At 45.1% G+C, this 14,615-nt stretch overlaps 1 protein-coding gene across 1 annotated transcript in view; it reads left to right on the top strand.

Annotated features, from left to right (window-relative positions):
• GALNTL6 (polypeptide N-acetylgalactosaminyltransferase like 6) overlaps positions 1–14,615 on the top strand; it is a 910,287-nt gene that overhangs the window by 750,376 nt on the left and 145,296 nt on the right. Inside the window, exon 5 of the mRNA XM_074991866.1 lies at positions 13,085–13,270. Coding sequence (XP_074847967.1) covers positions 13,085–13,270 — 186 coding nt within the window. The remainder of the gene's footprint in view (positions 1–13,084; positions 13,271–14,615) is intronic.

Below are 14,615 nucleotides of genomic sequence, written 5' to 3'. Positions count from 1 at the left end.
GGGGGTATGCGCCTCCAGAGTGGTCCAGGTCTCCATCTCCAGAACAGTGCCCGTGTTGCCATGGTCGCCCCTATCACGCGGGGCATAGACACCATAGGCACACTCCCAGGGACAGATCCCCCCAGATGTTTCAATATCCCCGAGGGCAATCGCAGACGGGGACAGAAACGCAGAAATCTCAGGGGGAGTTGATTCTGGAACCCCGAGATTTTCCCTCGCAAGTATCTAGCGAGAGGATGTATCACCGTCAAGAGGACCCAGAGGGGTCCAGAGAGGCTTCCCCTAGCGGTTTCTCACTATCTTCCCCTGACGAGGCCACGGCCCCAGGGGACGTCCATCCTCCGGACAATCTCAAACAGTTCCAAGAGCTGTTTAAAAGGCTGGCCTTCACGAAGGCATCCAAACAGCAGAGGTGCAGGAGAAACACCATAAGCTCCTTAAAAACCTGAGACCTCCGGCCTCTTCCAAAATAGCTATTCCGCTGATGAAGCAATCATGGAGTCCGCCACCACAATATGGCAGACCCCTGCATCCACTCCGCCTATAAACAAGACAGCGGATAAGAAGTACTTCGTCCCGACGAAGGGCATGGAATTCCTGTTCAGCCACCTGCAACCAAATTCTCTGGTGGTGGAATCGTCTCAACAGAGGTCGAAAACTTCTCAGTACAAGACAGGGGGAACAGACAAGATGCCAAGAAACTAGAGTTGTTCGGCAGAAAGGTCTACTCCTCCTCTACCCTACTGTTGAGAATGGCGAATTACGCAGCGCATCTAGCGAACCATATTTTCGACAACTACTCCAGGCTGACTTCCCTCATGGACTCACTTCCAGAGGACAAGAAGCTGGTGCTCAAGGCCATCGTGCAGGAAGGCTATGCAGCCTCCAGGACAGGAGTTCAGATCGCCCGAGTCGTAGCGGATACGGCAGCACACTCAACAGCTATGGCAGTGGTCATGAGCAGGGAGTCCTGGCTCCAGACATCGGGTATCCCGAGGGATCTGCAGGCGAAGATCGTTGATCTCCCCTTTGACACGCAGAAGCTGTTTGCAGTATCAACCACAGCGTCCCCAGTACCACAGGGGCTACAAACAAGGGCAACATCAACAGCACCAACAGTACAGAATTCCCAGGCGATGTTCTCAACAGAGCCGTGTGTCCTCGGGGCAGGGCCAAAGGCCACAAGTTTGACACACAGATAGAGGGCTGCACTATCACTATCATCGCGCAATGTCATCTGAAGCTACTGTTCCACCATCGCCTCCAACCATTCTACGACCAGTGGCAAAAGATCACCACAGACAAATGGGTACTGGAGATCATAGCCATGGGTTACGCGATTCCCTTCCAGTCGCTCCCACCGCCACAACCTGCACCCAGACCCCACCTAAAGGACGCCTCCCACGAAGCAAGACTCAAGCAGGAGGTAGGCCATCTTATGCTTATGGGGCAGTGGAAAGAGTGCCGGAGCAACTCCGAGGGAAAGGGTTCTACTCAAGATACTTCCTCACAGAGAAAAAGACAGGAGGCTGGAGGCCCAGCCTAGATCTTCGAGGCCTCAACCGGTACTTGCACAAGCAACGCTTTCGGATGATCACAGTCGCCTCTATACTTACGACACTGGACAATGGAGATTGGTTCGCAGCCCTCAACTTACAAGACGCCTATTTCTATATAACAATCCACCCGGCTCACAGACGTTTTCTCCAGTTTATGGTCGGCAAAGAACATTTCCAATACAAGGTTCTGCCATTCGGCCTCTCCTCGGCCCCCAGAGTCTTCACCAAGACCTTGGCAGTGGTGTCAGCCTACCTGCACAGACAGGGGGTGTTTATATTCCCATATCTGAAAGAAAAAAAAAAAAAAGACTGCCTACTGAAAGGGGCCTCGAAGGAGGAGGTACTTCGCATGATACGCGTCGCAGCAGACACGTTCTCTTCACTGGGCCTGGTCATCAATTTGGCAAAATCAAAGATAGACCCTGCACAGGACATAGAGTTCATAAGGGCACACACAAATTCCATCACAGCAAGGGTTTCTCTATCAGATGCCCGCTTTCGCGCCATTGGTTCCCTCGTACAAGTCATCACCTTCAGCCCTACGGTGCCGGTTCTGATGTGCTTACAGCTGCTGGGCCACATGGCAGCAGCAACGTTTGTGGTACAGAATGCCCGATTGCATAGGTGCAGCATGCAGCACTGGCTGGTGAGCGTCTACAAACCGGCAGCACACACTGTCCACAGGGTGGTGTCGCCCACGACAGAGGTGCGCAGATCCCTGCATTGGTGGGTGAACCCCAAGAACATGCTAACAGGGGTGCCCTGTCACCAACCACAAATATCTGTTTTTCTCACTACCGACGCCTCCCACATAGGGTGTGGAGCACACATGGGCGAAAAGGTGACGCAAAGACGGTGGTCCTCCACGGAACAGTCACTGCACATAAATATACGGGAGCTCAGAGCAGTGTTCAACGCCTGCAAACACTTTCGAGACCATATACAAGGCAAGTAGTCGGGATCAGTACAGACAATACCTCCACCATGTTTTATATAAATCGGCAAGGAGGAGCTCGGTCCCGTGCCTTATGTGCGGAAGCAGTCCGATTGTGGAACTGGTGCATCGCCAACAATATAACCTTGAAAGCCTCGTATTTACCAGGCACTCACAATGTAAAGGCAGACCAGCTGAGCAGGTGCTTTGCACTCACACACGAGTGGCAGATCCGTTCCGATCTGCTATGACCGATTTTTCACGCATGGGGATTTCCCCAGGTAGACCTGTTTGCCACTCAACACAACAAGAAGTACCCACAATACTGCTCCAGGGCAGGACTGGGACGGGGGTCCCTGGGGGATGCATTCGTGATCTCGTGGAGGGGCCCCCTGCTCTACGCCTTTACTCCCACAGTGCTTATCCACAAAGTCTTGCAGAAAGCCAGGAGAGAGAAAGCCCGAATGATCCTAGTAGTCCCAACGTGGGATCGACAGCAATGGTTACCCTTACTCCTGCGCATGTCAGACCGTCCACCGATGCCCCTCCCGGTGGCACCGGATCTGCTCACGGAAGCCCAGGGGTCCACAGTGGATCCACACCCCTGAGGCCTGCGACTGCAAGCTTGGTTAATCCATGGCTCAGCTCCCTAGAGAGCACGTGTACGGAGGGAGTGCAACAAGTCCTAGAAAGTAGCAGGAGGACTTCCACCAGGAAGCCCTACAAGCAAAAATGGACTCAATTCACTGCATGGTGTTCTACCAAGCAATTAGCCCCCCTTGCTGCGCCTATGCCTGTAATACTAGAGTATTTACTGGACCTCAAGAGAGGCGGACTCTCCCTATCCTCGTTGAAGGTCCACCTGGCCGCTATATCGGCTTTCAGACATGAAGAGGAAGGGCACACGGTGTTTGCCCATCCCATGGTTACCAGGTTCCTCAAAGGGATGGTAAACCTATACCCCCCCTCGGAAGCCACTTCCACCTTTGTGGAGCTTGGACCTGGTGCTTAATGCACTAACGGGACCACCGTTTGAACCCTTAACCACGGTTTCCCTCCGTCTCCTTACGATAAAGACGACCTTCCTTCTTGCAATCACGTCAGCTCGCAGGGTGAGCGAGCTTGCGGCAGTAATGGCAATGCCACCCTGCACAGTAATTTCCAAGGAGGCGGTAACCTTACGGCTGCATCCAGCCTTTGTTCCCAAAGTTTCTTCAGAGTTTCATGTTAACGAACCTGTAGTTTCACCCTCGTTTTTCCAAAGCCTCATAACTCCAACAAAGAGGTGCGCCTACACCTCCTGGACGTGAGGAGGGCGCTGGCTTTCTATATAGACAGGACTAAGTCCTTCCGGAAAACGGATAGACTCCTAGTCTCTCTCGCTCCCACATCAAAAGGAGAAGGTCTCTCTTCGCAGAGAATCTCGAAGCACATCGTATCCTGCATAAAAATGTGCTACGAACTTAGAAAGACTCCTTTACTGGCCCCGCCTAGGGCTCACTCCACCAGGGCGGTGGCGGCATCAACAGCCTTTTTTCAAGGGCATTGCGCTAAAAGACATTTGCAGAGTGGCAACCTGGTCATCCTATGACACCTTCGCCAAGCATTATGCCCTTCACAGGGTATTCCAAGAGGATACCCGTCTCTCAACAGCGGTCCTCTCGGGGACAAGCTGCACATAAACCGATTACCCACCTCCTATCTTGGGTTACTGCTGGGTAGTCACCTTATGTGGAGCACCCATGGGGACACTCGAGGAAGAAAGAGAAGTTACTCACCGTGGTAACGATGGTTCTTTGAGGTGTGTCCCCGTGGGTGCTCCACCACCCGCCCATCCTCCCCGCTTCGGATCTCTGTTTAGTATTTTTCAGGAGCATCCGAGGCAGTTGGTCAAGGAACTGGCGGGGGCCGGATCGCGCATGCAGCCGGGAGCGCGCAAGGGAGCGGCGCGCGCCGGCACATGCGCAGCCTGGCAGAAACTGCTGAAAAGATCCGACCTGCGGCGCTGGGGCGAGCCTGACACCTGTCGTGGAGCACCCACGGGGACACACCTCAAAGAACCATCATTACCACGGTGAGTAACTTCTCTTTCTCAGTGGTGGCAGACAGCAGAACAAGGGTAATGGTCTGAAGTTACAGGAGAGGAGTAGGTTGAATACTAGGAAAGTCTACTTCACCAGAAAGGTGGTGAAGTGCCGGAATGTGTTGCCAAGGAAGGTGGTGGAATCTCCATCCCTGGAGGTTTTTAAGTCTCGGCTTGCAATAGTCATGAGTGAGATGACTTAGTTGGGGTTGATCCTGCTTGGGGCAGGGGATTGTCAGCTGATGGTTGGCTGTGGTTCTTTGGGTAGTGTTCGTTCAAGTACGGTCGCAGGAGGAATCAGGCTTTGCTTAATGGTTACCTTTTAGTTTATTAAAGGAAAATCACTTTATTTAATATACACAAGTAGCTTAGCATGCAGGAACATAGTAACAAAGAGGAAGCCGTGCTAGTCTATACACTATCAAAACAAAAAGCAGTCAGGTAGCACTTTAAAGACTAGCAAAATGGTTAATTAGGTGAGCTTTCGTGGGACAGACCCACTTCTCCAGACCGTAGCCAGACCAGAACAGACTCAATATTTAAGGCACAGAGAACCAAAAACAGTAAGCGAGGAGGACAAATCAGAAAAAGATAATCAAGGTGAGCAAAGCAGAGAGTGGAGGGGTGGGGGGGAAGGTCAAGAATTAGATTGAGCCAAGTATGCAGACAAGCCCCTACAGTGACTCAGAAAGTTCCCATCACAATTTAAACCATGTGTTAATGTGCCGAATTTGAATATAAAAGCCAGCTCAGATGTTTCTCTTTCCAAAACGGTGCGATAATTCCTTTTCTGTAACACATATACCTTTAGGTCATTGACATAATGCCCCATTCCATTAAAATGTTGACTAACTGGTTTGTGGATCTGGTGTGTTTTGATGTCTGTTTTGTTCCCATTGACCCTTTGTCTAAGGGAGTTAGAAGTCTGTCCAATATACAAAGCATCTGGGCATTGTTGGCACATGATGGCATATATGATGTTAGTAGAGGAGCATGAGAAAGTGCCCGTGATTCTGTGAGTAACCTGGTTAGGTCCAGTGGTGGTATTTCCAGAGAAGATATGTGGACAAAGCTGGCAGTGGGCTTTGTTGCAGGAAAAGGTTCCAGGACTGGTATTCCTGGGGTATAGACTGTGGCTGTTAGTGAGGATCCTCATGAGGTTGGGAGGTTGTCTGTAGGAGAGAACAGGCATGTCACCCAGGGCCTTCTGGAGTGTGGCATCCTGGTTAAGGATAGGTTGTAGGTCTTTAATAATTCGTTGCAGTGGTCTGAGTTGGGGGCTGTAGGTGATGACCAGTGGTGTTCTGTTCTTGGCTTTTTTGGGCCAATCTTGGAGCAGCTGGTCTCTGGGTATTCGTCTGGCCCTGTCGATTTTGTTTTTTTACTTCTCCTGGTGGGTAATTCAGGTTTATGAATATTGGGTAAAGTTCTTGTAGTTTTTGGTCTCTGTCAGTTGGATCAGAGCAAATGCGATTGTACCTAAGAGCTTGACTGTAAACAATGGCTCTAGTCACGTGTGCAGGATGGAAACTAGAAGGGTGCAGATAAGTATAGTGATCAGTAGGTTTTTGGTACAGTGTGGTACTGATCAGGCCATCCTTGATTAGTATTGTAGTGTCCAGGAAATGTATCTCTTGCATGTTGTAATCGAGGCATAAGTTGATGGTGGGGTGTAGATTGTTAAAGTCTGTGGAATTCCTCTAGAGCCTCTGTACCATGGGTCCAAATCATAAAGATGTCATCAATGTATCTTAAGTAGAGGAGTGGTAATAGGGGACGAGAGCTGAGGAATCGTTATTCAAGGTCAGCCATAAATATATTAGCATATTGTGGGGCCATGCGGGTGCCCATAGCAGTTCCACTCATCTGGAGGTATAAATTGTCCCCAAAACAGAAATAATTGTGTGTGAGAACAAAGTTACAGAGGTCAGACACCAGGTTGGCTGTGGTGGCAAAAGGAATTATCGCACCGTTTTGGAAAGAGAAACATCTGAGCTGGCTTTTATATTCAAATTCGGCACATTAACACATGGTTTAAATTGTGATGGGAACTTTCTGAGTCACTATAGGGGCTTGTCTGCATACTTGGCTCAATCTAATTCTTGACCTTTCCCCCCGCGCCTCCACTCTCTGATTTGCTCACCTTGATTATCTTTTTCTGATTTGTCCTCCTTGCTTACTGTTTTTGGTTCTCTGTGCCTTAAATATTGAGTCTGTTCTGGTCTGGCTATGGTCTGAAGAAGTGGGTCTGTCCCAGGAACATAGGTTGCTAATGCACACAAGTCCATAGCAGGTACAAGTTTCTTACCCCTGCATCGTTCGACTCCGGCGTTGCCAGCGTCTGTCACTCAATCCCTCGGAAAGAAGAGCACAAGGAGGGCGTCCCCTTACCCCGGGAGGCAAAGACCCATCCTGACCAGCAGTAACTACCAGTTTGTCTGTGTTTCTGAAAGACAAAAGAACAATTTTCTACCCCCCTTTGGGAGTGGCAAATTACATCTTAAAATACAGATTACATCCTAAAATACTTTATTTACAAATATGCTTCGTTCTTTTTAAACTCTGCAAGCTACTCACTCTGAATTTTTTTTCCCCAGACACTTTAGAGTTAATGACTTACTCTTTCCCATTAATTACATGCTTGCTCCCTCAAAAATGAAAACTTTATTAGTTCAGATCTCACCGTTTGAAGTATTGTTGCAGGGATCTGACTTTCCCTTTATTAAAAGATAACCATATACATTGCACCTTATTTCCCAAAATGACATTTTATTGGATATTACTATTTTAAGGGATTTAGATCTTTTATACCTAGACTTATTTGTTTTCCTATTACTATACTCCTGTCCTGGACTTATAGCAGACAGTCCACTTTCTTTGTTTCTTGTATTTAGGATAAACATTAGGCATAAGGTGACTACAGGAGTCATAAAGGGGTTGCAGCATTTATTTTTATAATTTACAGTGAACCATCAGGACTTTTATTCACTTTTAAAACTGGCCAAATTTGGGCTGTTGAAGAGGCTCCTGCCTCCACTTCACTACAGTAAGGTTTGCCTGGATTAAAAGCTGAGAGCTGTTCGTGGCTGGGTATTAAACTCTTCTCCTAATTTATATATATTTGACTTACCATATCCCACAAGTCCCCATGGTCCTGCTGGGGATAACACTGAGCAGGTGATTCCAAGTACATCTCACCCATTATTTTTGTATATTGATGTTACCTTGATAAATTAATTAGTTTACAACAGAAAATTTAGCTCTCTGAGCCTGTATAGGTTTTACACAACTTCTGTTCTCTGATATTGGAATATCTTATACTCATTAGGGCAGTAGGGAGTGCTTTCACTCAAGTTAAACCAGAGCTCTCACATATTTTAGCGAGTTTATTTTTTTTAAATTCCATTTTGTCTTTTTGCTGCTTCCACGCTCTCCGGGTTTTGCGGGCAATGTAGCACCTGTTGGATAGAGTAGTACTTTGCCAAGTTCTGGATAATTTGTCCAGTGACGTGTGTACCTCTATCACTGGAGGTCACAAGGGGTATTCCCCAGGATGGGATATAATGATTTAAAAGTTTTTTTTTTAAACCACTGTGATGGCATCAGCTTTCCGGCATGGATATGCTTCTACCCACCCCGAGAACAAACAAACAATAACCAGCACATTTTTAAAAGATTTACGTTTGGGTAGTTGAATGAAGTTCATTTGTAAATTCAGGAACGGTCCTAAAGGCAGAGATCTGGTTGCCAGAACTGTCTTTACAGATTTGCCCACATTGTGGGCTTGGCAGACAGGGCAAGCCAGACACTAGTTTTGGGCCACTTGGGAGAATTTGGGAGCAAACCAATTTTGTTTGAACAGCATTAATCATCCCGCCACTTTGCGTACATGAGCCACGCTGTGGTGCACGCAAGCAAGATAAGGGAGAAGGATCTGGGGAGTGCCAAAGGTTTTCAGGATGGCAAAAGACATTCGTTCAGTCTCCAGATGGTCTTTTCTGAATCTAGGGCCCGATTTTGAAATAGTGCAACATCAATAAGAGTTGCAATAGGAGACTGGGAGTCTGTAAAAATAGGAAATAGTGAAGTGGCCCAAGAGAGGAAAGGGCTGCAGCTTTAGCTGCTGTGTTAGCCAAGGCATTTCCACATGTAACTTTATCATGAGCAACCTGATGGGCAGCACACTTAGTAACTACAACAGCTCATGGTAACTGCAAGGTGTTTAATAAGGCAGCAACATATGGACCATTTTTTGTGAGCCTATGTGTATTTTTGTTTACTTACCAATATAGACAACTTAACAATGCTATTAATAAGACAAGCACAAACAAAATACAAAACCTAAGAGTTTATTTTGATGAGATGCAGAAATGAGCAAAAGCTCATAGAAATTAGTGACAGAAAACACTGACTAGATGAGATCTTACTAGAAGAGGGTTATTCCGAACAACGTATTATCACATGATTGTCCTATCTAGTTGTCAATTAACCTCAAGCAAAAGGGTATTCTTGGTTTTGCCTTTCATCTAGGCACTGACCTTGTCCCAGCAATCTACATCTTCACGGCCACTGATTTGTGAGGTGTTTTATATGGGTGCAACTCTTGAAAACAAATCACAACATGCTCCTCTTTCAGAATCAGCAGCATGATTTCTCGAGGATTCTCATCCACAGTGCTGCCAGCATTCTGTGAAGTGCTTATATGTTGGTGACTGACCATCAAGGTCTTATTTTGGAGCAGGAGCCCAAAGAGGCCATCTTCTGTGTGTGGTCTTAATATGTGTCTGCAATGGCAGGACTGGAACCAAGTGTCCTGAAGCATACAGTGGGAATGGACTATGGGAAGCCTTTCATGCTGATTTAACTTGAGAAAAATTATCATCTGTGAACCCAATTTTTTTTTGTTTTGAGAAATCTTCAGTCTGCAAATCATATTATGCAGTAGTGGATTGTTGAAACTGGGTTCCATATACAGCTTTTGTGAGAGGTTATGGATTATGTACTAAATGTTTCATCTTCGTAAAACCCCCAAATTAGAGCTATATTAGATGTAGTAACTTATCTTGTATCAATATTTAGAATTAGAACTTTTATGAATATAATTTCCTGATATGCTCTAGAGCTACACAGTCTTTATTCTGGACACTTTAGTAATCAATAATTGTCTTACATTTTTGAAAGATCTGCAGAGTTTTGATGGTATTAGTCAAATTGAGCTTAATATTTAAAAAGGGGTATTCTCTGACATCCAGTACTTTTTACTTTGAGTAAGTAGGATTACGTTGTAGGTACAAATCTAAGTCAAACTATACTTAGAATAATATGCAAATAGTACAAATGTTTGTATAGTTGACTCTTTTGTGCTCTTTGTATCATGCTAAAATGTAATAAACCCCTCAATCACAGGATAAAAAATGGGCTTATTCAAATGGATAAAAGTAAGTTCGAAGACTGGATCCTGATATTCAAAAATGTGTTATTTACCATAACGTCCTTCCCAAAGTGTAAGATATGCTCCCTGTTATGCAGGAAAGATAGCTGGGAGAATGGGGTGGGGCTGTCCTTGGATCTCTCTCCAGTCTCAGCTGTCACTTTACGTCTATGTCTACACTAGCCGCACTTTGAAAGTATCAAATAGGAATAAGGGGATTTCAAAGTCTGCAGGGTCCTTTCGATAAGGATCCCGTGTAGATGAGCCGCATGTGATTGAAAGCAGCACTTTTGAAGTTAATGTAATTCATTATGCTAATTCATATTCATTGCAGTGCCTCATCAGCATCCCCTTTTCAAAAGCGTGGAGGGGCTAGCGTAGACATAGCCCACATCTCTGACTGTTATTGTTTTGGAGAGAAAAAACATTTAGAATATGGAGAGCATAACTGGTGCAGACATGCTTCATTGAGTTTGCAGGGAGCCTGAAACCAAAGGTCTGAGACATGAACGAACTTGTTCATTTTCAGTGGGCACTAGCTGACTCCTATATCAATGATGATACTATAAATGCCAACATTTTCATAGCTCAGTAAGTGAGGAAATAAGGAGATGCATCATAGGGCTGGTCTACACGGGGAACATATGTTGGCATGACCACGTCTCTCAAAGTTGCAGACTGAGAGACATTACTGTGCCAACCTCACCCTGGTGTAGACAGAACTATGTTGTCAGAATTCTGTTGTCCTAAGCCTGGTCTACACCAGGTGATTAGATCAGCATAATTATGTTGCTTGAGGGGAGTGAAAAATCAATGACCCTGAGTACAAGAATTAGACCAACCTAAATCCCTCTGTAGGCAGCACTATGTTAACAGAAAAAGTCTTCTATTCACCTACCTACTGCCTCCGGGAGGTGGATTGTCTGTGTGGATGGAAGAACCTTTCCTCTCATTATAGTGTCCACACTGAAGTGCTACCTAATGTGAAAACATGCATCACCATTTCCCAAAGGTTTTTGGGGGACTGGGAAGGGAATGGTGAAGGAATGTTTGTAAATTAAGATTTTGGACCACTGGTAATGCACAGCAGCATTGCAAAGAAGATGTGGGTTCATTTCATTTTTTTGAAGGAAGGCGCACGTCTTCAAAGCTTGGGAATCCCTCGTTAATCAAAATGTGGGCAATACAATGAAGTCCTCTATACTGCCTGTCTGTTTCTACTGAGCAACAGCAAGAGACAATTTCAGGGTTAACCAAAAGAAGAAATTGTGTTTAAACTCAGAAGAATTAAAGCAAGATCCTGCAGGGGACAAGGAAGAATCCCTTATTCTTCCTCTGTCTTATTCAAAATCGTAAATGCCCTTTCTAGTTTTCCCTTTGCTCCCCTGCGATGGTTGGACTCAGGAATGTTTTATTTCGTTGCACTGCTTACTAGTATAATTTTGCCAATTAAAGAGGAGGTATTCATTCTTTGTCTTCCAATAGAAATTGTTTGTCCACCTCGGAGTAAGATGAATCTAACAGCTATTCTGTTTACCTTATTGTTACCACCTCTTAAATAATGTTACCCTTATGACAAGAATCAGAGAGGTAGCCGTGTTAGTCTGTAGCTTCAAGAACAACAAGAAGTCTTGTGGCAGGTTATTGACTCACAGATATTTTGGAGCATAAGCTTTCGTGGGCGAAGACCCGCTTCATCAGATGCATGAGTTGGGGGGGGTGGTTTCAGAGGGGTATTTTTATGCTCCAAAATATTCTACTAAGACTACTTCTTGTTGTTATCCTTATGGAAAAATTATGTACAATATAAGTTACTAAGTTATTCTACTAAATTCTAATTCTAAATATTGATACAATAACTTAGTTATCCTTAGTCTACTTCATCCCATCTCACATAGGTTTTTCATCCAAGTGTCCCATTGTACATGCAATTACCTAGTCTGTACATGGCCAGTGCAGGCTTCTTCAAACAATAGGAAGCACCATCCGTTTTTGATGTCACTGCCACTGTCTTAATACCTGTATAAGGCCAAAACAAAGTTGATGGCATTTTTCCTTCAATCTGTAATAATATGGGTCCTGATCCAAAGCCCATGGAGTCTCTTGGGAACAAAAGCATCCTAAAGGAATGCCACCCAACATAGTAAACCACCTCACAGAGTTCCTCTAGAGGCGCATTAGCTTCGATCTACTTGCATTAATAAATACAGCATGTCTAAATTCCCAAGTGTCAGAGACCGAGTATCCATCCTCCTTTCCCTGCCAAGTAGTTACTGAATTCATTCAGAGCAAGAATGAACCTGACAAACTAAAGTATCTCATCAGTGGTAGTAGATTATTTTTCCTATTGTAGTGTTTTCAGTAATTTATTTATGGTGAAGCAAAACTGTAGGAGATGATTCACTCCTATTGTTTGTTTTTAATTAGAAGAAAATATGTTCCCAAGGTGATGTTATGTGATGCATACACAGGCTATACAGACAGAATAGTACAGAATCTATCAACATCTGTACTTCTACAGCTTAATTTTCTTTGCAAGTCAGAAATCCATTTGCTTCAAGCTGCTAGCCAGTTGCCGCTTGCAAGTTTATTTGTCCTCCCATGCTCATAAAAAACAATTTAGTCATTCTGATTTAACACTTAATTTTTTAATAATTGCTTTTTTGCATAATAAATAAAAATAAAAAGCCTGTTTGGAAAGGGCATTGTTTGCAAAAACCGTATGTCAAGATGATCATCTGGCCTTGGGCTACAGGAACCAGAGAACTGGGTGAACATTTTTTATTAGTTTTGGCCATGATTTTATGGTGCATGGCAGCTTGCCAGGATCAGCTAAGTATCAGTAAAAGATCTAGAATGCCAGTCGTTTCCTCTGTGTATTAGACCAAAGATCATTTGCAATTTATGATCTGTCTCAGAAAAGATTTGTGACAGATACTGAAGGATCTGAAATTCTAAGAAATGAAAGGGCACCAAATGCTGATAGTGTCCTCTGTCGTTTGCTTGTTTTCACACAAACCAGTTCTTAGTTTGGCCCTCCCATGGCTAACACCTGCACCCTTTTCCCTCCTTCCCAGAACACTTAAAAGAGAAGTTGGAGGAGTACATGGCCCGTTTTGCCAAAGTGAGGATTGTGCGCACCAAGAAACGAGAAGGGCTGATTCGGACCAGACTGCTAGGAGCTTCGATGGCTAAAGGACAAGTCTTGACGTTCCTGGACTCCCATTGTGAGGTCAATGTGAATTGGCTGCCTCCCTTGCTTAGTAAGTGCTTGAATGTTAATTGGTCAGTACAGTCAGAAAATGTAATTTAGTTTAAACCTGTGTCCCAAAAGAAGTGGATCCTTGCACTGTATAAGAGGGTAGAACTGTTAAGTATTGCAGGTGGCCCGTGACAACTGATATTCCAAGCACAGCATGAGATTTATAGACCTTTATATACACCATTGAATTTCACTGAAATAATCTGACAGGTATATACTGGTTACCTGGAAATTGAAAAGTCAGTAGAAGAAAGAGCTTATTTGTCCGACAAAACAGGAATCTGAATTCATTTACTTCAGAGATGACTAGTATAACGTCGGCAATATAGTTCTGCTCGCCCCTTGTTTGATTTTTTTTTAAATAAGATAGCTGCAATTCTAGTACTACAAGAGGAACGTGCTGTAAACCCACCCTCATTACCAAATGTTGGTATGCAGCTATTGTACTTCTTCTTAGTCTTCCACTTTCCACTTTAGTTGTAAATATATCCCAGATCTTGGACTTAAAGCCAATAACTGCAATCACAATAGGAAGCTTAGAAAGGATGATTTGCTATTGAGCGCTATGCTGGATTCATGCTGGAATCAGCAAAGGCTCCGTTCATCAAAAGCAGGGGAAATAAAAACTGTAAGTCTGAGAGTTAAATCAGGAAATGATGCTCCCTTCCCTACACAGCTGTCTCCTTATCCCATCCTGACAAAGGCGAGTGCTTTCTTCCTTTGGTTCAGTCAAGAATCCTTTGGCTTGAGATGCACTGAGGCCCCAGGCTAGGGAGGGCAGCTTCCAATTTTCGACTGGAAAGTTGAGTTAGAAAGAGGACACGAAGGTATCTGGTCAGATCTACTGACTAAACACCCAGCCTTTAGTTACTGCAGGTGCAGAGGGCAAGCCAGCACCGAACCATGACCTGCATCGGCCCCCTCTCATATAGGGCCACTTGCCACCTGCATTGAGCACCTGCCAGCGCCAGCCCTGCAGGCGAGTCACTCCCAAACAAGGCAGGGAGAGCAGGAGAGGGGAAACGAAATGAGTGATGGGAAAAAGGTGGAAGAGGAGTGAATGAGTGTGTCGCCATAGGAGGAAGGGGCAAAGCAGGAGCAGGGCCTCATGGGAAAAGGTGGGGCAGGGTTGAAGACTATGACTAAGGGGCAGGGCCGGGGGGCAGGAAGGAAAGGGAAGGGTCAGTTACACCACTACAGCTGGATTGTCCAGTTCTCAAATATTACGAAGCTGGCAGCCCTGCACAAGGATTGTACCTTGAACTTGAAAGAGAAAATAATACAAAGCAAACAAAAGATGAACAAATAGTTTCAAGGGCAGCTTGCACTCTGCCTTCTCAGAGGGA

The sequence above is a fragment of the Carettochelys insculpta genome, chromosome 4 (assembly GCF_033958435.1).
Source record: "Carettochelys insculpta isolate YL-2023 chromosome 4, ASM3395843v1, whole genome shotgun sequence".
Classification (NCBI taxonomy): Eukaryota; Metazoa; Chordata; order Testudines; family Carettochelyidae; genus Carettochelys; species Carettochelys insculpta.
The sequence above is the reverse complement of the archived record's forward strand: the minus strand, read 5'-3'. Positions and strand labels throughout refer to the sequence as shown.